General features: G+C 40.1%; 3 protein-coding genes across 3 annotated transcripts in view; 1 reads left to right on the plus strand and 2 right to left on the minus strand.

Annotated features, from left to right (window-relative positions):
* Positions 1–83: 83 nt before the first annotated feature.
* On the minus strand, positions 84–14,197 carry zranb1a (zinc finger, RAN-binding domain containing 1a). The gene is made up of 10 exons (XM_058620628.1): positions 13,680–14,197; positions 12,303–13,158; positions 8,977–9,164; positions 7,850–8,003; positions 6,956–7,027; positions 5,318–5,516; positions 4,551–4,671; positions 3,055–3,184; positions 1,553–1,782; positions 84–1,107 (listed from the first exon to the last, which is right to left on the minus strand). Exons 2-10 carry the CDS (start codon positions 13,132–13,134, stop codon positions 892–894), a joined length of 2,142 nt encoding a protein of 713 aa, XP_058476611.1. The 5' UTR covers positions 13,135–13,158; positions 13,680–14,197; the 3' UTR covers positions 84–891.
* A 1,021-nt stretch (positions 14,198–15,218) lies between these two features.
* hpdl (4-hydroxyphenylpyruvate dioxygenase-like) lies at positions 15,219–19,152 on the plus strand. Its single transcript, XM_058620633.1, has 5 exons — positions 15,219–16,130; positions 17,027–17,193; positions 17,301–17,452; positions 18,056–18,177; positions 18,282–19,152. Exons 1-5 carry the CDS (start codon positions 15,436–15,438, stop codon positions 18,490–18,492), a joined length of 1,347 nt encoding a protein of 448 aa, XP_058476616.1. The 5' UTR covers positions 15,219–15,435; the 3' UTR covers positions 18,493–19,152.
* lhpp (phospholysine phosphohistidine inorganic pyrophosphate phosphatase) overlaps positions 18,315–20,866 on the minus strand; it is a 52,897-nt gene continuing 50,345 nt past the window's right edge. The window contains exon 7 of the mRNA XM_058620632.1: positions 18,315–18,410. Within this exon, the coding sequence (XP_058476615.1) occupies positions 18,383–18,410 (28 nt within the window). The 3' untranslated portion in view covers positions 18,315–18,382. The remainder of the gene's footprint in view (positions 18,411–20,866) is intronic.

Raw genomic sequence — 20,866 nt, forward strand, 5'->3', positions numbered from 1 at the left:
CTAGAACTGGCAACTATAATTGTTTTTTCATTCAGCTACGGCAAAAAAATATATCAACAAACATCAATACAAGTGACAACAAAGAGGATGCAAGTGAGTCAAATTTAATATTAATGCACTCCATAGAAAGAGGCAGAGTGTTTGGTTTTGTCTTTTCCCCACCAGCATCACCGCCACCCACTCTAACATGAACAGGAGCTACAGAGTCGCACGTAAAAATGTCAGTAAACTTGTACGTCATGTTTCCCCCCCCTCCCACTCACAGAATGTAGGATTTATCTGTGCAAAATAAAAATACTTCAGACCGAACACAGATAAAACAGGGCAGAACAAGAGGTATCGCCTCCGTGCGCTATCTCTCCTAAACAAATAAATAACTCAAACATCAAAAAAGGGGGTTTGCAGAGGGAATCAGCAATCGGGGAAAAAAAACGGGTGCTCTTTACACTTTAACACGCACACAAAAGGTTAGCATCCTCTCAGCTTAAAGCAAAATTTCTGTCAGGCAACTCTGTAAAATGAAATTCCTCCTCTAGTGCAGCTTCTGGGTTTTCTTAAATACAATATATTTTCCTACATGTGCTAGTATTTCTGTCAAGTTGAGATAATTACTTTGATAACAATTATGGAGAAATCTGAGTCGAGAAGGCAAACTAAGTGGACTTGATGTGCTTTCAAAGGAGCAGTTAATCAGGATTCTGTTTGTTGCTGCTGGTATGTTTTTCTTTTTCCTAACACAGAGCTCACAGAACACATGCATCATTACAAGTTAAAGTTTAACATTTTGAAGAACGGGTGGGGAGAAAAAAAAGAAAAGAAACATAGACAGTAAGGTTCTCTCCCAGAGCCTAGTGTCCAGTCTCAAGCATTATCTTCTTTACCTTCCCTCACTCACTCATCTTCATCCTCCTCTTCTTCGCCGTCAGAGAGAGACGCACAAGGGCGGATCTGGCGGTATCGGTCTAACCACTTCTCCACCATCTGGGTGACCAGAGGGTGGTAGCGGCGGCGAGAGCTCTTCTGCATGGCCGCCAGCATTCCTCCTTCTGTCACACAGCAGTCCAGCCATTCCCTCAGCAGCTTCTCCTGCTGCTCCTCGTTGCCCATCTGAGTCATATTTAAGACAAGAAACTACTGGTGACCATGGTCAAACATTAAACGTTCCCTTCGCAAAAAAGGCTTTTTTTTCTCTCTCAAAAACACACAATTTTCCTTTTCCACCTGAAAGTGGGTCTTAAAATATGTAAAATATCAAGTGAGACCTGTTGTATTTGGTCAACTGTAACAATGTATAAAAAGGTTAGATAAAATATGAATACATTATAATTAATAACAATAATAACAAAACTAAAATTTTATGATCTAAATTATACTTTCAAAACCTACCTGCAGTACCCTCATGGCCCAACAGGGGGCTTTGGGAATCACTGCACTACTCAAAGACACTGTTTTTGCAACGCCCCGGTTTCACCTTGATATTAATATTAAATGTCAACATACACATATCCATAAAGTTAAAACATGAGTTGTTCATCTCAGTATGGGACCCTACCTCCTGTGCAGAGAGGAAGTGAATGTGCAGCAGCTTCCTCTCGCTGTCCACTAGTGGCAAGAAAGTGACAGTGACATCATCGTCAGTATTTAGGTTGGCGCCAGCACCGCGATTGTCGTAGCCATCGTTCTCCATGGCCACCAGGGCCGAGAAGTGGCCCCGTGTGTAGCCCAGGGCGATGGGACTCTTCCAGCAGAAACTTTGCTCCCATAACAGAGGCAAGTACACACCTGGAAACACACACACAGCAAGTCAGGCCAGCTGGGAGATGCCGTACACAACAGCTGGGCCACCTGGAAGGAGCCAGCCCCGTGGCTGTACACTCATATTACACTGTGTGTGACTGTCACTCAGGGCCAAGCACCAGCTCAGATCTGACCTGACATCAGAAGTGACTGCGTCTCAGCCGCCTGTTAACAACTGGGATATTGTGAGCAGAGATCAGCTCTGTGCTGCAGCCTGGTGTCCTGTTTCTTCAGGAGGACACTCACTCATCACTTCCTGCTCCAAACAAAACACAGCCAAGCTATCAGCCAAGTAGACAAGTAGAGCAACAGCTCCACACTGGTTTGAATAGACAATATTCTGAGTCATCAGACTATTTTTACCACAAAGGTGCAGTGTGTAACATTTGGTGATTTTTGCTATGGTAACATTATTTGTGTGCAATGTTGGTTCAACTGAAAATAGGCTCGGCCAAGCACTACTATCAGACCTGCTGTTTACACACAAACTGCTGAACGACCGAGGTTTTTGAACAGTAGAATTCAAACTTCTGTGGGCGTTTCTTTGTGTTTTCAGTCATACTCTAACCCTGTCGATTCATCCGTCTTGGCATAAATAGAATCACTTGAAACACAAGATTTAAACACCACTGCACTGGAAAGATACAGAGAGAAACATGTGGAGCTGAAAGGTTTCACTCAGCATTCTGTGAACTCATTTGAAAATGGTTTAAAAGGAACATTTGTTAGTGTTAAAAAGCTATGCACAATAGGTTTAAAGTACCTTAAAATACCTTATCTTGTGTTCTCTTGTGTTCTCTTGTAGGGCAGCAACTAATGATTTCTTTCATTATCAATTGATCTGTTGATTATTTTCTCTATGATAACTTAATTATTTCATCCTTCAAATGCAGATAATGTTGTAATGCGTTCAAAATCTTGACATTAAATGTTTTATTTCAACCACAAACTGGAAATGTTTTATTTCCCATCATAGAGGAGCAAAAAAACAAAAACTATCCACATCCACAAGAAGCTGAAATAACAAAACCTGACTTTAAATTATTAAAATAATAAATCAATGAAGCCTGATTGTCTTGAAAGAAAGGGTAATTTCATCCAAAAAAAACAACAACTTTGTCCAGGTTTGAGTTTGAGTCATCTGCTGTTTTTCAATACAAAATAGTTGTATTTGCAAGGGCTGGCAGCACAGAAATATGTATCAGCATGGATTAAAAGAACAACCACAGTCACTTGTTTAAATCATTGCCGTCTCACCTTGAAAACGAGTGTATCCTAACGTTTCCCCACGGAAACTTTTGTAGTATTTCACTCCGTAGACTATGATGGGTCTGCGAAGAATGTGTGCGAGAACAAAAATGTGGGTTTGCTCCAGGCTGGCCCCGGGCTAAGTCGAGGGGGAAAGGGAGAGAGAGAAAAAAACAACAACACATCATACAGTAGTTGTCAACATAAACATCTCCCTCAAATGAACATTTCATATAAATAGTGTTGAGGGCCAAGACTGCCAAGCACTGTGATCGAGTAACAAAACGGAGAATCCTCTGCACTGGGAATCTGCAACACTGCAACTGCACGTCAACATGCCACCATCTTTCTTCCTCCACATCTGTCAATTGTACTGAGAGAGCAAATTACATAAGGGCTTTTAAATACACTACAGCTGCAATTACATCTACACTTACGGAACGGGCAATATAAGAGCTGACATAATCTTTTAGATGTCATCTCTCCGTCACAGTCAAAGCCTCAGATGAGGTTATCACAGGAGCGTGTTTGTCATATTTGGAAAGTGACTCTCTGCTTGTACTTGTAATCCCAAGGTCACATGTTGGGGGAGGAGTGCTGCTTCAGCAGACGTGCCAGCTGAGCAGATGAGCTGTCTTTCAATTCAGAATAACAACTCGTGCCCTTGTTGTCATTCACACACTGTTCCTCTACCACGGTGCTTATCTTACGACTGCGTCTGCCACATGGTTCATTCCAGTTTTTCGAAAGTTGATGAGCCAAATGTTTTCAGCCCGTAACGTCAAGTTTTATGATTATGTGACATTTATCAGCTAATGGGCTTTTTGTGCATTTGTAAATGAGTGAGTAGACACTACAGGGGAGTGACAGAATGATCATACTACTCAAATACACCAACCGCTCCCTCTTTTTTTTCAAAAGGTGGCTGCTTCTGAGAGCAGTGTTGTGTACATATGACTGAAACTGGAAATTTGAATGACATTTTATTATGGACACTAAAAGATTGTGGCTTGTGCTAACCACAGCGAAATTAAACTCAATTAAAAAGTATGTGTAATAACTGTGTGATTATTTTTTATATATTGATTGTGGCGAGGTACGGCCTCCTTTTTTGTCTGTTTGAGGCAGCTAAACTATTAATCCACAGTCTTTTTCAAGATTTGGGATTTAAAGCATTTATTTTCATAAATGCATATATGAAACAAGTTCCCTATACAATAAAATTCTTTATTTGCCTTCCACTATAAACTCCAATGAAAAAGGTCACACTGTATTGCAGACAATGTAAAAATGTGTGGGGTTTTTTGGTGCCAGTATTTGTAAATGTGGTCTAAGCAGATTTTCCAAAACAATAGCACTATCAATTTAATTTATTTACATTTGAATTTCCAATTTAACCTTGTAGTGCATACTGTACATCTTCTCATACATTTATTTTTACTTTTATCACCCCTTTTTTAATAAAAATAAATAAATAAATGAATCAGGAGAAATGTCATAATTACCTGACTGGCCAAAGACAGGATGAATGCCCAGTCCTCTTGCCACTGCTCCTCTCTCAGGGAGAAATGCAAACCAAAGCTCTGCGAGTACCACGACTCCCACTCCTTCCAGCGTGTGTAAAACCTAAAAAGGTTGTGTTCATTAGTTAATTTTAAGTTTTTTCTAGAAGGAAAGATGCAATAAAGAACAAACATAAAATACACAAACAACTGTATTTCATATCAAAACCAACTGGAAAAAACTTCACATTAAATAGCTTTGATACAAATTGCACTCTCTATACTCTTTTTAAGTTAAGAAAAAAAAACATAGTTATGCATATTGATCAAAATCGGTCTAGTGCATCATACATTAAAAGAAAATCTGTTAACAGTATAACAGTAACAAAACATCCTGTATTTTAAAAACACGAGGGAAGTTAAATAAATATTAGAAAATACTTGCATTTACTTCTACAGCCCGCAAATCAAACTATCACAACCACATAACTGACAGAACACCCACCAGCAACAAACTAGAGAAATTAAATTCAAGCACAGAAGTTGTAATACAAGTAGATCTGCTTTCTCTTTATTTGTTTGCTGACAATAGAGATTTTATAGATTCAGTTAGCAACAATTAAAAGAAATGAATGGTCCAAAGTAATGGAAGTCAGATCATTCAGATTATATTGGACCAAATGTCTGTCATTGTAAGTTTAAAAATACCGACTTTCAGGACTGTTATTTTTCAGGGGGGTTTTTTAAATAAAAAAAGTTGGGCATCTTACCAATGGGAGCAGTCGTGTAGGCTGTCGTGAAGCGTTTTCCGGAGGACAGAGTCCTTGTCATAGATGCCCCAGGTGGCCTGCAGAACAGAGTCCAACAGACAGTCTCCTGCTGTGCGGTTCCATAAGGCATACAGGCGACTGTCCAGACGCGTGCCCAGCTCCAAAGACCAATTGATGACAGGCGATTCCTCTTCCAACTCTATTCATAGTGAGACAAACAAAAACATTAATGTGGGGTTAAAGCATGACAAAAATAACCCAGCTCCCAATCAAAGCCATGTTTGAGCCCATCTGTGTTTGTCAAATTTTGCAGTTATAGTTGAGATGAGAAGTTTAATATTTTAAAATGAATTGTGTTAAATAGGAATGAAAAAAATCACTTCCAAAGTTGACACTCACACAATAAGCATGGGAACATAGTTGCTGAGTTGACAGCATGAGATATGCAACCGCTGCAGTGAACTGTTTTGACAGTTTGAGACAAACCAAGTGCCGCAAAACCAGCTTTTCAGCATGTTTCTTTTCCTCCTGAAATATCATTAAACACACCTTTACAGATTCCTCTGCTGCTGTCTAAGCAAAATCCAAAACAAACAAAAAAAACAAGGTTCAGCACTGTGTAAAAGTCTTAAGCCACCATTAGATTTGCTGTTTTGATTAGCTGTTAATGCTATAATGACCTTACAGTATAATTATTTTAGACCACAGCTTCTACAGTTAAAAGCATTTGTTTTTTGAACTGTACATTGAAATATACATCGGCTCTTTTCTGTACTACTTCTGAGCAGGAGAACTACTTTGGCTGCTACTAGAGCGAGTGTTGCTGTCTTCACCACCCTGGGTGGTGTCTGTGTGTGCATCGAGGCAGAACTCCGCCATGTGCGATACAGAGAGCAGATGAGAATTGTAAACAATCGACCATGTAGAGACAGAAATGACATGTGCGGTTGTGTAAATGAGATAAATAACACTATATGGGTGTCAATCTACATATGACTATATGAAAGGTAACCTTAAATGACTTCTTTTGTGATCTGGCACTATATAGAAAATAAAATTAAATAAAATTGACTTGACCTGGGAAGGGGGGAAGGGATGCCCCACTTGCATATAATGGTAGGGAAACACTGGTATTTAGTGTGACCTCCCCTTACACTTAAATAACAGCATGATTCTGACTCTCTTAAACCTGGAGTGGAACCTTAACTAAAGCTTTTATTAAAACCTGTGTTTATCCTGATATTTCATACTGAGAAGTACCGGCTGTGAAAATTGTCTATTCCACCAGGTTTATTCAAGACATGCTTGAGCACTACACACACAGAAATTAACAGCTGCTGCTTCCGTAAGACTTTAGCACAGTACTGTACCTCACCAAAAATCCCTAAATAGGTCACCAGACTCCTCTAGTATCTTCAGTACAACACAAAAGCATGCATGCAGGTTCACAAGCATTCACATACAGAATATGTCACTTATAATTTTTGTGGGAGAGAAATCACTGAACTCAACTGATGAATGGGGAGGGGAGCACTAGATGGCAGATCATGAATAACACACTTATGTCATTTGATATTTTTTATATATATTGATTGTGTTTGGTAAGTTTTTGTTTGTCAAAATAATACATAACTCTACCTTTCTGCACATCTCGATCCAGGACCTCATCAAACAGCTTCTCTTGGACAGCAGGTGGCAGGTCCTCTATATCTGCAAAGGCACATGGGAAAGATATGTTTTAACGCTCATTATGAGCTAATGATTGGCTGCAGCAAGTGGAAGAAAAATGCTCTAGCAAATGACACACAGAGGGTATGTTCTCGATAGTTACTTTCACAGGCCCATGTTTTGTCAATAACACACTGTAAAGACAAGCTCTGTATAGTATGTTGTATTTCTGTGTGATTTGAAATGTGAACACACAAAGCCAGAACAGTGGTGGCTATTCTCTCACTCAATAGTGAATGGCACTGGCTTTGTCTGAAAGAGGGAGACAGAATTAGAGGGAGAGCGCCTTGCAGCTGGCCTCTGGCCAAATACTGTGTGCAAAGACATACTTGCTTCAAAAAAAAGAATCATATCTATCAGTGAAGCCTGCATAATCTTTTAACCCGGTGGCATTGGCGGATCTAAATCACAATAGCGGTGGCAGTTCTGAAAAGCGAAGTGCATGTCATTTGAATGAAGACATGACGCCACAGGGATGAGACACTGAACTGCTGTTTCTCTGAGAAATGCTACACAACAAGGACGGGCTTCGTTCTTCCTACTCTTCGTTGAAAGGGGTGGGGAGGAGGCGTACAATGAAAGGCTGCATGTGCGAAACTACCAAGAGGAAATTCTTTTGAAAAAGGTGTCAAATATAAGGACACAATACCTTAAAATTTAACTTAACAATAAATGTTCAGATATTAATTGTTCAAATGGTGGCATTTTGTGAGGAGGACAAAAGGGGAAAACCTCTGGAATGAATATAAGCAGGAATAAAACAGGAGATGGTGTTAAAATAGACATATATAAACAAACAGGTACCTGCAGGGAGGGTGAAGGTGACCAGGTCACTGAGGAAGTAACAGGCAAAGTCTCCTTTGCGTTGATGTAGTGATGCAGCAATTTCTCTGCGAATCTGCTCTGTCAGCTCGGGACACACCATGGACGGGATGCACTTGGGCGCCTGCTGGTTCACCTTAAAAAAAATATGCACAACAGATTTATAGAAAGTCAAGAGTGAATACACATCTAGCTTGTGTTCAATTATTCCCATATGATAAAGACGGACCATTACAGTTTCCATATACACACAGTTTCCTGTGTCTCCAAGTGCATTTAAAATAATAGTTTGATTTTCCCATTCCTATTTTATGCAAGAGCCTTCTTTATGGAGGGTGCCATTTTGTACTGATACGTTTCTCCAGAAGCCAAAATGGAGAAACCAGCTTAAGTAGAAGCTTACCACACAGTTGAAGAACAACATCCTTTCTGGTATGTCAAGACCACCATGTTCTTTAGACATCATCAGTGCTTACTCACTGGAACTTATCATTCTTATTTATTTTTACAGAAGTGCCATGTTCAGGGAGTTTCATATTGTACTTGAATATCAAGTATTAAACTCTGCAACACACAGCGATAAGGCCATCTTCCTCTTTCACCCTCGGTGACGTGTTGCAGAGTGCAGCCTTCTGTGACTCTCCTAATGGTTGCCTGGCCTCCCTGCTAACCACATCAGCTCTGTGGCATTGTGTCCATTAGAGACAAGTGACAGGACTGCAGCCAGGCTAATCCTCTACCTAATCCTTAAAGTGCACTACCACTGTAATTATAGGCATTACAGGCATCTGCTATATGTTGCCTCCTCTTGTGCAGAACAAAAGTAGGCACTGAGGTGCTCGACAAAAGGAAGTACAACAAGCACAGAATAGTATCGGAATTACATGAGCATGTCTGATTACTTGTGCAAATAATCAAAATAATTGTTGGACTTTCCAATAGTATTATTCAGTATTATTCAGTGTTTCACAGTAAATATACATATTATCTATAACATGGCACAGTTGTATAATGTTCATGTAGAAATGTATTAACCAAGGGTCAACCTGTTACAAATATAAACTCAGATACACATTTGGAATTGCAAAGAGATCAAAAAACATGCATACCTCTGTTAGCAGGATGGCCAACATGTCCTGCCTTTGAAAGCGAATAGCCAGATGGACCAGGGTGAAGCCTACGTCAAACGCTGAGCACCGGTTGAGGAGCTGCACCTCGTCAGCGGTGAGTTGCCGGGCGAGGTCACCTCCGGATGACTTGTAGGCTTCTATTGCCGCCAGGTCTCCCTCTACGACGCCTGAAACAGAGGAAGCATATATATATATGACTCTATGATAGACCATTTCAATTTCAAACACATCTGCAAAGAAAATAAATGAATGTAGAAAGATATGGTAATCCTTTTAAAACAGGCCTTTGCTCTGTAAATGGATTAGTCTGACTCTTGGAGCAGCTCCAACTCCATGGCCTTGCTAGTTCAATGTGACAGACGGCTTGCTACCTCATCACACTGTTCTTAGTCACAACCAATAAATGTTTAAATCTGCAGGGAATTTGTGTGACATGGTCAACTGGAAGAAAGGGAGAGATAAATGTAAAAAGAAGCACTCAAGCAATCCACAGTACAGATGACCCCTGAGATGTAGCCAATAGCTAACCCAGTGTGAGAACAGCTATCACACTGTCAGGCCATAACAGACAGAGTAGTATAATGCAGAGCTATAGAGCACAGAGCGGTGTAAGACAGAGGGCGGTCTGTGCAGATTAGTGTTCTCCCCGTTTTGGACCTCGCAGTCTCAACATCTGTTACAAGTGAAATGTGCGGCGGGTAGGTTGCACAGTAAACACCAAGACTCTGGCTAACAATCTACATTATGATTGTGGGTGTTCTTATGGACGTTCTTTTCAGCAGAGCGGAGGAATGTTGCCTTGAGAGAAACTGGATTTGAACATGGATGACACATTTTTAAGACATGCTGGGTGATTTCTTTGCAAACTGGTTCATAAATACACACAGAAGGATTGTGGGTACATTACAGTTAGCACGCTGCCAGACACTTTGTCATTGTCATGTTGAAAACAAGATAACATCCCGGAGAAGTAAACATGAGGGAGCACCGTTGTGTGTCCTCACAAGTCCTTATGCTTAAATAAACTGGTGATATGACAAGATTCCTTCAGTTACTTAACTGGTATTGTTAATCCCTTTAAGCCTTGGTTATCATGTTGCCCAGTAAAGTAGCAACAACACAATTCGAAGTGTGTTACCTGAAATGAGTTTGCACTGAGATACTAAACAGAAATGATAAAGGAGTCCTGACAGCCTAATCGTTAAGGATCATGGCACATGACAGCAACGCCTGTGGTTCAGTTCTAATGACCGGAGCTGAATTCAGTACTTCACTTTTTCTCACACTTTGTTTCCTGTCTACCTCACCAGTGTCCAACCTTATCAAAGAAAGGCTGCCACAGTGGTATAATGTGAAAAGATAACACCATGCTTATGTCGAAATAAGCCTGTACATACACTAGTTACACATTTAGCCAGAAATAGAAAACACCATGAATATCATGACATAACAAAAATGAAAAACATGTCAGGATGTTTTGCTTTCTCTCTTCACACTAGAAGACGACAATTTTCCTGACCCCACAATTTTGTCTGCGGCCGCTCTTGTCTAGTCACATTTGCACAGCATGCAGGTTGTTTAAGACAAACCCATATAATTTAAGTAATATGGGTTAACATTTATGCCGGAGTCTGATATTTCCCTCAACCAGGTCAAGCAATAAGGGACATTAACTACTTTAATATAATCATATCACCAATCCAAAACAGCCCCAATACTATCCATCTTTGGGTTAATATGCTCAAAGATGGATAGTAATATGATTACACTTTCAACACAAACTGCTAAATTTTTTTCTGACTAATTTAGTAGTATAAAAACAATGTCCTATTGCCTGAAAGGAAACAACATACTTTACAAAACATTACCTTGAGCAAAAATCGAACTATAACCATAATTGTAAAACAAACTAACAGTATCTGTAAAGTCAAGGCTCCTAAGTCACAGTGAAACAAAAGAACAATATAAGACAAACACTGTGTGCTTCCTTGTGTTGGGAGGTAGTATGAATGGGATCATATGATTTTGGCCCAAATGCAGAGCACTGACAAAACATTAGGGCTGAACAGTAGAGTGAAGCTGTGAGACCTGAGGAAGTGCTTGGCTTTCTGTCATTATGTGCTGCACAGCTCACTTCCTCACAACAGTATGAAATCTCCAACTGTCACACAAGCTAAATAACTGAAAACAGGTCAGTCAATACAGTGCGAGTAGTAAGAACTAAAGCTGAAATCAAAGAGTAGGAAATGTCTGAAGCACATACGTGCTGTGAATTGTGAGTGAATTGTATGCCTGTGACCTAAGAGTGTTGTTTTCTGTTCTTCAAGAACAAGCCGACTAAGGCCATCAGAGCAAAGGTTACTGGGTCCCTGGTCATGTGCTGCTTTCACACTTTTTTGCTTTTTGTGTTGACTGGTGTTCATGTCTTGTTCAGGCTATTTTTGCCTCCTGTGGGCCACTGCACAGCACATAAGCACCACTGTTTACAGGGTGTGTTGAGTGCGAGCCAGGAGAGCCTCAAGTCGGTGAGCTCCATGCTATTCCTGCGCTGCCCAGACGGCTCATTCATCCTCACCAGCTGGGAAACACTTGCACCCTCTCAGAGACTCTCAGTGGCACAGCAAGGGCAGGAGGGAGGCTAAGTGGTGAGCTGGATAAATTTCTCACTAACCAATCAGTTACATATCTTTAACATTATGTCTATTAGTTTCACAATGGCTTTCATAAGTATCATGTCACTACAGTGGAACATTTCCACCTGAAAGCAGCACTTTGTGAAATTTAACCTTTCTTGGTCATGTGCTACATTCCAGACATTTGGAATAGAAAGGGCGGGACACATTTTAACTAAACACCAAGGGCACTTTGGCCTTCACCAGATAAGGCACCATTAAATAGGACAGAACAGACAGTATTTAAAATATCTTTTTGCCTTGGGGACAAAAACAATCGGGTTGCCTCTGACTGGAGCAACTCACTCGGCTGTTACTCAGCATGACATCATGGGAGAATTTAAAAAAAGGCTGGTGTGACAATGGATAACAAGGAAAAAGTATATACACTAGAGCCACAGAGGGAAATGAGGGCAAAAGTATTATCACATAATCTGAGCCCTGGAAAACCCTGTGAATATTTATCACTACTACAAGAATGTAGAAATTAAAGCTTGATTCATTGGTCTGGTCATTTATATTTTTTGGGATAATTTCACTTAGAAAAGGCCAAGATTAGTGAAAAAGACAGAGACAAAAATACTCATTTGACTTCACTTGAACCCTTGTTAGAGTGAGAACATAAAACCTCACCTGCACATGCATTGAGGAACAGCCAGTCTGTTTTCCGCATTCTGTTTCTGATTTGCTTTAGCTTCTTGAAGTCGATCTCTTGCTCTTCTTTGCTACTCATAGCTCCGGCTGCAAGTTCTATCCTCTGGAATTCCATTTTAACATTGTCTCCCCTCTTGGACAATGGAGGTGACCTCCTTTGGCCCTGGCCTCCACTGCAACTGCCCCTCCAACAACCCCTATCCTGCTCATTGATCATAGGTGATGACTGCGCTGATTCTGCCAGCTCTATGGCCTCCTGGTGGTTGGGCTTTGGTTGGTCACACACCACACACTTAGTAGTTTTGGGCCAGTTCTGGTAAGTGCAAGCTGTGCATGTCCAATGCTGCTGGTGGGTGTTGAGTCTGTTTCTGTCATTGTATTCCTCACAGGTATCCACAGGTGAGTGAAGAGCAGGCCGGCAGCCTGCGTTGGAGCTTGAAGTCTGGGGGGATTCAGTGGGGCTGCTGGTCCTCGGGCGCTGACACAGACACTGTGTGCAGCGGATCGCCCTGGGCCAGTTCAGGTACGTACACATCTGGCAGGACCATTTATTGGCGAGCTCAGCCACACAGGTTGACCTAACCCTTGGCCTAGCACTGGAGTCAGGGCAGATGAGGAGGCTGCTGCCACTCTCATTTCTGGGAGGGTCCCACTCTCCACTGGTATCCAGATTGGGGCTGTTCTTGTAAGGTTCCTCTGTGATGATGGGGGAAATCAACCTCTGTGCACGGCACATGGTGCACTTGACTGCAGATGGCCAGTTTTCAAAGGTACAGTAGTCACAGGCCCATTTAACCCTCTGTTCAGTCATTGTGGATCACTCCGGCTGGTCCAACTGTAATGATAAGTTTTATTATAAATCATTAATTAAGGTTTGGGCAATCCTCTTAAGTACATAGATGAATATGATTAATTAGTGTTTAAGATAATATATGGGTCAGACAACATTATTTCACGAAGTTATTTAAATTCAAATGTTCAAGCTGGGGTTTTTTGTTTTGTTTTGTTTTGTTTTTTTAAATAGCTCGCATTTTCTGGTGCTTTCAATGACACTATGAGCCGGGCATAGTGGAGACTTAAGGAGAAAAACTGCCTGCCAAATGTTTAATATCGAATATAGTATAAGATTAGTCAACAGTCCGACTTTCACTCAAATAAACCAGTCATTTTTACGCATTTCCATGGGATAATATTCCAGTATTTAGGGCTGGCTTGCTAGCTGACAACCAGGCTAACCATTAAGCTAGCATACAAAGCTAAAGACAATTCCAATAATTAACAACCATTTTTGGCAAAACCCACAGTCGTAAACATTTAATTGCACGGAACATTTGAAGAAACATGCTAGAAACTTACTGTTTATCGGTTGCGTTCGTTGTTCGTAGAGCTGCTGGAAACCACAACAAACCCTTCTTGTCCAGTCCCCCCTCCTCCTCCTCCTCCTCCACCTCCTCCTACTCTGTGAAACCTTTCCTAAACCGAGTTTTTCGACCCCTCTTGCTCTCTCACATTTTTACCTGTGTACACACATTAACTCCTCTCTGAAAAAAAACACAGCCTGGTAAATCCTCTGAACTCCCCGTGTCATGGCAAATATCCGCGACACTCCATGGCTTACATTGCCTGAGTGTTGCTTAATGGCGGCGACAGTCAGACAAATGGGTAGCAGAGCCAAAATAAACGCGAGCCTGCTTTCGTCACCAATCATCTGGTTTATCGCTCACTGTGATTGGCTGACAGACGGTGCCGTGAGGCATTCACGACTGTCGGAAACACTAGCACCTCTCTGGTCATTTAATAACTCGCGGAATCATGGTATTTCTGTATTATGTTATATTGCATCATTAACATCATATTGGCAACATAATATAGATACTGCAGACTGTAAAATAAAGTTAATACTCTAAGGCGGAATGAAAAATAGCCCTTAATAGTGCAAACAAAATAAATATGCATCTCACATTATATAAAATATTTAGAGCCTACTGTTATTGATTAGTTTTAATTAAGGTTAATTAAGGGTTGAATGTTTTTTTTACCTCGTTATTCAGCAAATAAAGAGGAAGCATTCGAATTCATCAGCCCTTCCAAAGTGTGTGTGTTTGTTTGTTTTTAAGTGGTCCATGTTTTCTTTCAAACTATCTAAATATTTTTGCAATCAATTAAAAATTAAATTAAATTAATACTTCAAAGCAGCATTCCACATAAATCGAGGGGAATCCTACTTGAGTACATTGAATTGAATAAATTGACAATTGTTTCTTTGCCAGTATACACATGGACTTCACAAAGATAATTTATACATTTTTAAATACAATTGATTATTAATAAACGATTCACTGTGGATACACAACAGTTTTAATTAAGGTTAATTAAGGGTTGTTGTTTTTTTACCTCGTTATTCAGCAAATAAAGTGGAAGCATTTCAATTCATCGGCCCTTCCAAAGTTTGTGTTTGTTTGTTTTTAAGTGGTCCATGTTTTCTTTCAAACTATTCAAATATTTTTGCAATCAATTAAAATTTAATTAAATTAATACTTGAAAGCAGCATTCCACATAAATCCAGGGGAATCCTACATGAGTACATTGAATTGAATACATTCACGATTGTTTCTTTGCCAGTATACACATGGACTTCACAAAGATAATTTATACATTTTTAAATAAAATTGATTATTAATAAACGATTCACTGTGGATACACAACAACTGAGTGTTTTTTGTTTGTTTGTTTGTTTCATTGTTATTATTACTATTACTATTACTATTATTATCATTATTATTATTATTATTATTATTATTATTGTTATTATTATTATTGTTGTTGTTGTTGTTGTAATGTTGCGACTTGCGGAAATATACATTTTTTATTTTGTCAATAAAATACATAAAAAACAGTTTTGAATTATTATAAAGTGCAGGATAAAAGCTATATGTGATGTTCATGATAACTTATGTGATCGTATACATTTCTATTAAAATACACGTTGTGATAAAGCCATTGCACTGTAATGACTAAATAAATAAAATAAAAATAAGTGGCGTGTGGTGCTGTGTGGTGGGTGGGAATTTTTTCTTTAGACACGCCCCCTGTCAAAACGTCACATCCAAACATGGCAGCTTACTTGAGTGGCTTACACCACATTTCCCTTCACGTTTCTAACGTGAACAAAATAGCCAATGACCTTGTGTCCAAGTTCAAGTTTAGCCTGTTCGCCACCAGATTAACGGACAGGTCCCGACAACTGGCCTTCAGAAAAGGAGCCGCCGTGTTCGTCGTGAACGAGAGACCAAACCAAAGCGGCGTGACATTGAATGAAGAGCTGCCGGACATCACACACCGGCATTCACCGGACACGCGCAGGCTCAACGTGGGCAAGTACGAACACGGAACAGCGAAATGTCTGTACGACATCAGCCCGAGTTACTCTGTGGATACTGTGAGTAACGTGTGCTTCGAGGTGGAGGATGTGGAAAAGTCCTTCAGGGACCTTCGCCTTTTGGGTTGTAACTTCCTGGTGCCACCCACCACAGTGGAGGACGAGACTGGAGCTGTCACCTACTCTGTGGTGCAGTCAGTTGTGGGCAATGTGTGCCACACGCTGATTGACAGGACTAAATATGAGGGTTTATTCCTGCCCGGGTTTGACGTCCTGGAAAAGGACTGCAACCTGGAAGAGGACGAGGACATGTCCTGTCCAATCACACACTTTGACCACATCACTTATGCCTGTCACAGGAAAACCACTCAGCAGGTCATGAGGTGGTACGAGCAGCTCTTTGGTTTTCAAAGGTTTTTCATTGATAGGTGAGAAAAACTCAAGATATTCACAGTCATGGTTTCCAGAGATTGTAAAATGGGACAATTTTTGGCCAATTATTATATTATAAATACTTCATTAAGTTCTGTTGTCCTATTTTGAACTGCTGTCTACTTTAACTGGTCTAATTGTGTTGGTGCATTTTTGATATTATGAAGTACCTTTGAGTATCTTATATAAATAATGTGTACTAGTGTTATTATTTATGTACATCTGCACTTTTGTTGTTACTTGATGAATCCTGTTAATTGCACTCAAACTTAATTTATTGTTACATAAATGCAGTGCAGACATAAAATGTAGCTAGGATGTTGATTTCAGTTTGCGATGCATGATATCACGATACAACGATTCTGTCATAATCAATATATTGCAAGACAATCATATAGCGATACATCACGATATCTGTCTCACTGAATGCCTGTGAAAAGTCAAAAGTGCAGGATTTCTCTATTCACAACATACAGAGCAAAGTGTATAAAGACTGCTTATTAAACATGGATGGGGCATCTCTTAGTGTATAACCTCCCTCTTCTTCATCCAGTTAAATTCTACCCAAGTTTCCCTCATTCATTTAAGCAGCGTAAAATAAAGTAAAATTAAATAAAGATATTTGCACCGGTGTATCGATTATTATCGATTATCGATTATTGTATTGCGTGTGGAAGGACAACAGTATATCACTAAATCCGAAACATTTTGAATTTATCAGATGGAGGAAAAAAAGAAAATCATCCCCCAATATTGGCATCATGTCTTATAAATATTCTAAAGATCAGCTGAGGCCATAGAAAAACCCATATCTGTCGTCATGTAATTGTCTATTTTGTTCAGACTGATAATTTCACAAAGCTGACGGTTGACTGTTTGTTCTTGAGAGCAGTGAGGAAGATGTGGACGAAGGTTTCGTCATAAACCAGCAGGGCATTGGACTGCGTCTTACTGCCATGGAGTACTGGAAATGCAGCAAAGCCGGCATCATTCTTCCTTCTGTGGACAAAAAAGGGCCTGACTGCAAGTTTGTCATTGCAGAATCACTGCCTGAACAAGGTAACATCTAGCCACCCTATATTTTACTAATTCATTTACCCTCTGCCACCCTGTGTGATCTAAAGACTCCTCTCCTGCTGTACGGGTTTTCTTGCTGTCATTTTTAGGCAGGAACCAAGTTGACACCTTCTTGGAGCAGCACCAGGCTCCAGGGATCCAGCACGTTGGACTGTACACTGAAAACATCCTCTCTACTGCACATGCAATGGCTGGAGCTGGAGTGCAGTTCTTTTCCCCCCCTCCTGCCTATTACACTGAGGTTTGACTGACTCCTTTGGACTTGTAATGGCAAGATTACCACAAAACATAATGCATGTTTGGTCATGCCAAAAATACTAATTGCAATATATATTTTCAATTATGTAGATATTGTGATAAATGTCAATTGATTTTTGCTCCTCTTTGAAAATTGAAGAAACTCTTAGCAGCCAATTTGGCAGGGAAAGGCAACCATAACTCTGTAAAGTACGCGTGAGTTAGGAAAGTGTGACAGTGTACCAGCTTACACCCTGATAACCGAGGAAGCTTAATGGAACTCAGCCATTTTTAATATGACTATTTAGACCTGTGATTTTTCCTTTAGCAAATTTCAGCAGCAATTTTGAACGGTCAAAATTGCTGCTATGCTGAGGGTCCATTGTGGTTTTAAACCAGGATTGTCTTCACTATAAGAAAGTACAATATAACATAATACAGAATACATGAGGTTTCTATAAAGAGTTAATAATTAATTTCTCCATATATATCAGTGGCTGATTTTTTGCATTAAATAATAGTAGTATGTAACACATACAGGTAATATTTTGCAGACATATTATCCTCCACCTGATTCTACACTTACCAATGCTCTATGCTGTGACAGGTGGGAAAACAGCAGGAAATCGAGGAGGCAGGACACAGGCCCCAGATGCTGGCACAGTATGGCATTCTCCTGGACACAGACCTGCACCAGGATCCACTGAAAACATCCTGTGATAACAGACGGTGAGAGGAAATATAACTAAATAACCCCGAAAATAGAGAAATCAACCCACACAGCAGATGATTAATGTAAGACTTGTACTTGTCCTGTTATCGTCATTGTCTAGGTACCTTCTCCAGGTGTTCACCAAGCCCATCTTTGCTGAGGACACCTTCTTCCTTGAGTTGATTGAGAGAAGAGGGGCAATGGGTTTTGGCGAGGGAAACATCAGAGCACTGTGGCGGTCGGTGCAGGCCTACATGGAGAGTGAAAGAGGGGATTCTCAAGAAAATGAAAACTCAAAGACTGTTTACACAAGAGCACGCGAAACAAAATAATAATGAAATATTCAAAATGTTATCTATTTCAGTTTAAATTAAGTGGAAGGCCTCAAATTGCACTTCACTACGCTGTTTATAAATCAAATTATATGTTGCGATAATAGCTATCTCGAACATCTCTCTTAAGAGAGCTGCTTCTCATTGTGAACAAACTGGTTTAATAATAAATTATTCATAAAATGCTTCAAATATGAGAACAAAAATAAACACACATACAAACATTGTGCGGGCCACACGGTGCTATCGTGGTTAGCACTCTCGCCTTGCAGCGATAAGACCCGGGTTCGAGCCCCGGTTGGAACAAGGGCCTTTCTGCATGGAGTTTGCATGTTCTCCCCGTGTGTGCGTGGGTTCTCTCCGGGTTCTCCGGCTTCCTCCCACAGTCCAAAAACATGCAATGTGGGGATTAGGTCAATTGGACACTCTAAATTGACCATAGGAGTGAGTGTGAGAGTGAATGGTTGTATGTCTCTATCTGTGTGTGGCCCTGCGATGGACTGGCGAACTGTCCAGGGTGTACCCCGCCTATCGCCCGATGTAGCTGAGATTGGCACAGCACCCCCCGCGACCCTCTGGTGGAGGATAAAGCGGTAGATGATGACTGACTGACTGACTGACAAACATTGTGCATTGATTAAACAATGGCGTGAAAACTTCCTTATTGTAATCTCTTGAGTCCTCCATGGTAAACATTGACAGTGGTGTCCATACTTAATTATTTCTATTTAATGTTTTCTTTTTCTCAAATGCATTTGGGAAGTAAATGCTGTACTTATTAATTACCATTTTATTCTATACTTAATTTAGTAGCTTGGATTAACATGTCTACAATGAGCGCTTCACATTTTGATATGTTGATTGCACACCTGACATTCTTTTTTCTGAAAGGTTTAAGGGTTAAAGGTTAAAGGAGTATACTCAAGTAAAATACCTCAACATTCCATCTAAAATTGACTTATTGAAGATAAAATCACATGGAGAGCCTGGAAGACTAATGTTACATGTTAATTTATCAGTACTAATAATCAAATACAATATGAGACAAAGTATATCAACTTTATCATTTAAAAAAAAAATAGAAACAAAAACCACCAATCAGGTAACTTCACATCTTGAGACTGTAGTTAAATTATGTAATTGTATAGCATTATACAAATTCACTAGTTATTTAAGAGCCATTTAACAACATAAACTATATTATTACTTTTCTGAGCTAAGATGACCTTTCTTCTAAATAACATACTCACATAGTCACTAATGAACCGTCACTGGAAGAACAGCTGCACCTCTTTCAGTTTTTGTGTTGCACAAACTTTGGCTAAATCGTGGCTCCATCCAGCCTCTTCCTAACTATCCCCTACAGAGTTGTGCCAGTTCAATTAACTTGACTATAATTATTATAGGCGAGGACTAGTGGCATAAACGAGAAGCAGTGAATTGTAGACAGTGTTCCATTAAAACCATATGTTGTTTTGATGTCCTGACGACAGTCCCTGTGTCTCCACTGAGTAACATCGGAGAGTCATTTCAACCACAACCTTTAAAATAACCAGTTTGTAAATACATGTACTTCTGCCTTTTGACAAATGGTGTCAGTGTTTTCTTTTACTCCAGTGTCATTCTCTTGGCAAATCAAAACTTTGGACTTTAATGTCTTTAGGGTCTGTCTTTTACTAAACTGAACATTTCTGGCACAAAGAAACACTACAGAGAGAGACACAAACAGCTGTACTCTTAACTCAATTTTGGATTGAATATGTAGCCTGGTTGCATTAGTTTAAGGGAAAGAATACAAACTGATGAATCTTGCGTCATAAAGGGGGAGTTTTGTTTTGGGATGGAGGGAATTAACTGTTCATTAAAGTTGAGAAGGGATGGCTCCAGTACAGGAGTGCTTCAGCCATCTGTCTGCAGCCAGTGTGAGACACAGATGGCATCCAGCGTTCTGCATGGGGTCTCAGTACTGGGAGTTTGGAAGCTCACCTCTTATTTACTGTTCACCACATGGTAACAAGTGTTACATTAATAACCGTCAAAAAAATGTACTCGAGAACCTAGGGTCACTTCAGTTTAACCCTGTGGCCTTTTTGTGGCACTGTGATTGGTGGATACTGCCCCCTATGGTTTTGACAGTCACAGCACACACTATTCTGTCAAAGTTGGTAAGTTGCAGAAACTCCCACTCCTGCGTGTTTGACAGAGCGCTTCCTACAGACTCATCTGTGCCTTTTAGGACGACAACACATGCAAAGTTTGATGTGCCATATATTGTGCATTTGTTTTGGAAAGCATTTCCTTGCCAGACTGCTGAAACAGTTAGGGTAAAAAAACAACAACAACGTGTGACCCCCACACTGTAGCCTACACAGTC

This window comes from Solea solea, chromosome 21 (assembly GCF_958295425.1).
Source record: "Solea solea chromosome 21, fSolSol10.1, whole genome shotgun sequence".
Taxonomy (NCBI): domain Eukaryota; kingdom Metazoa; phylum Chordata; class Actinopteri; order Pleuronectiformes; family Soleidae; genus Solea; species Solea solea.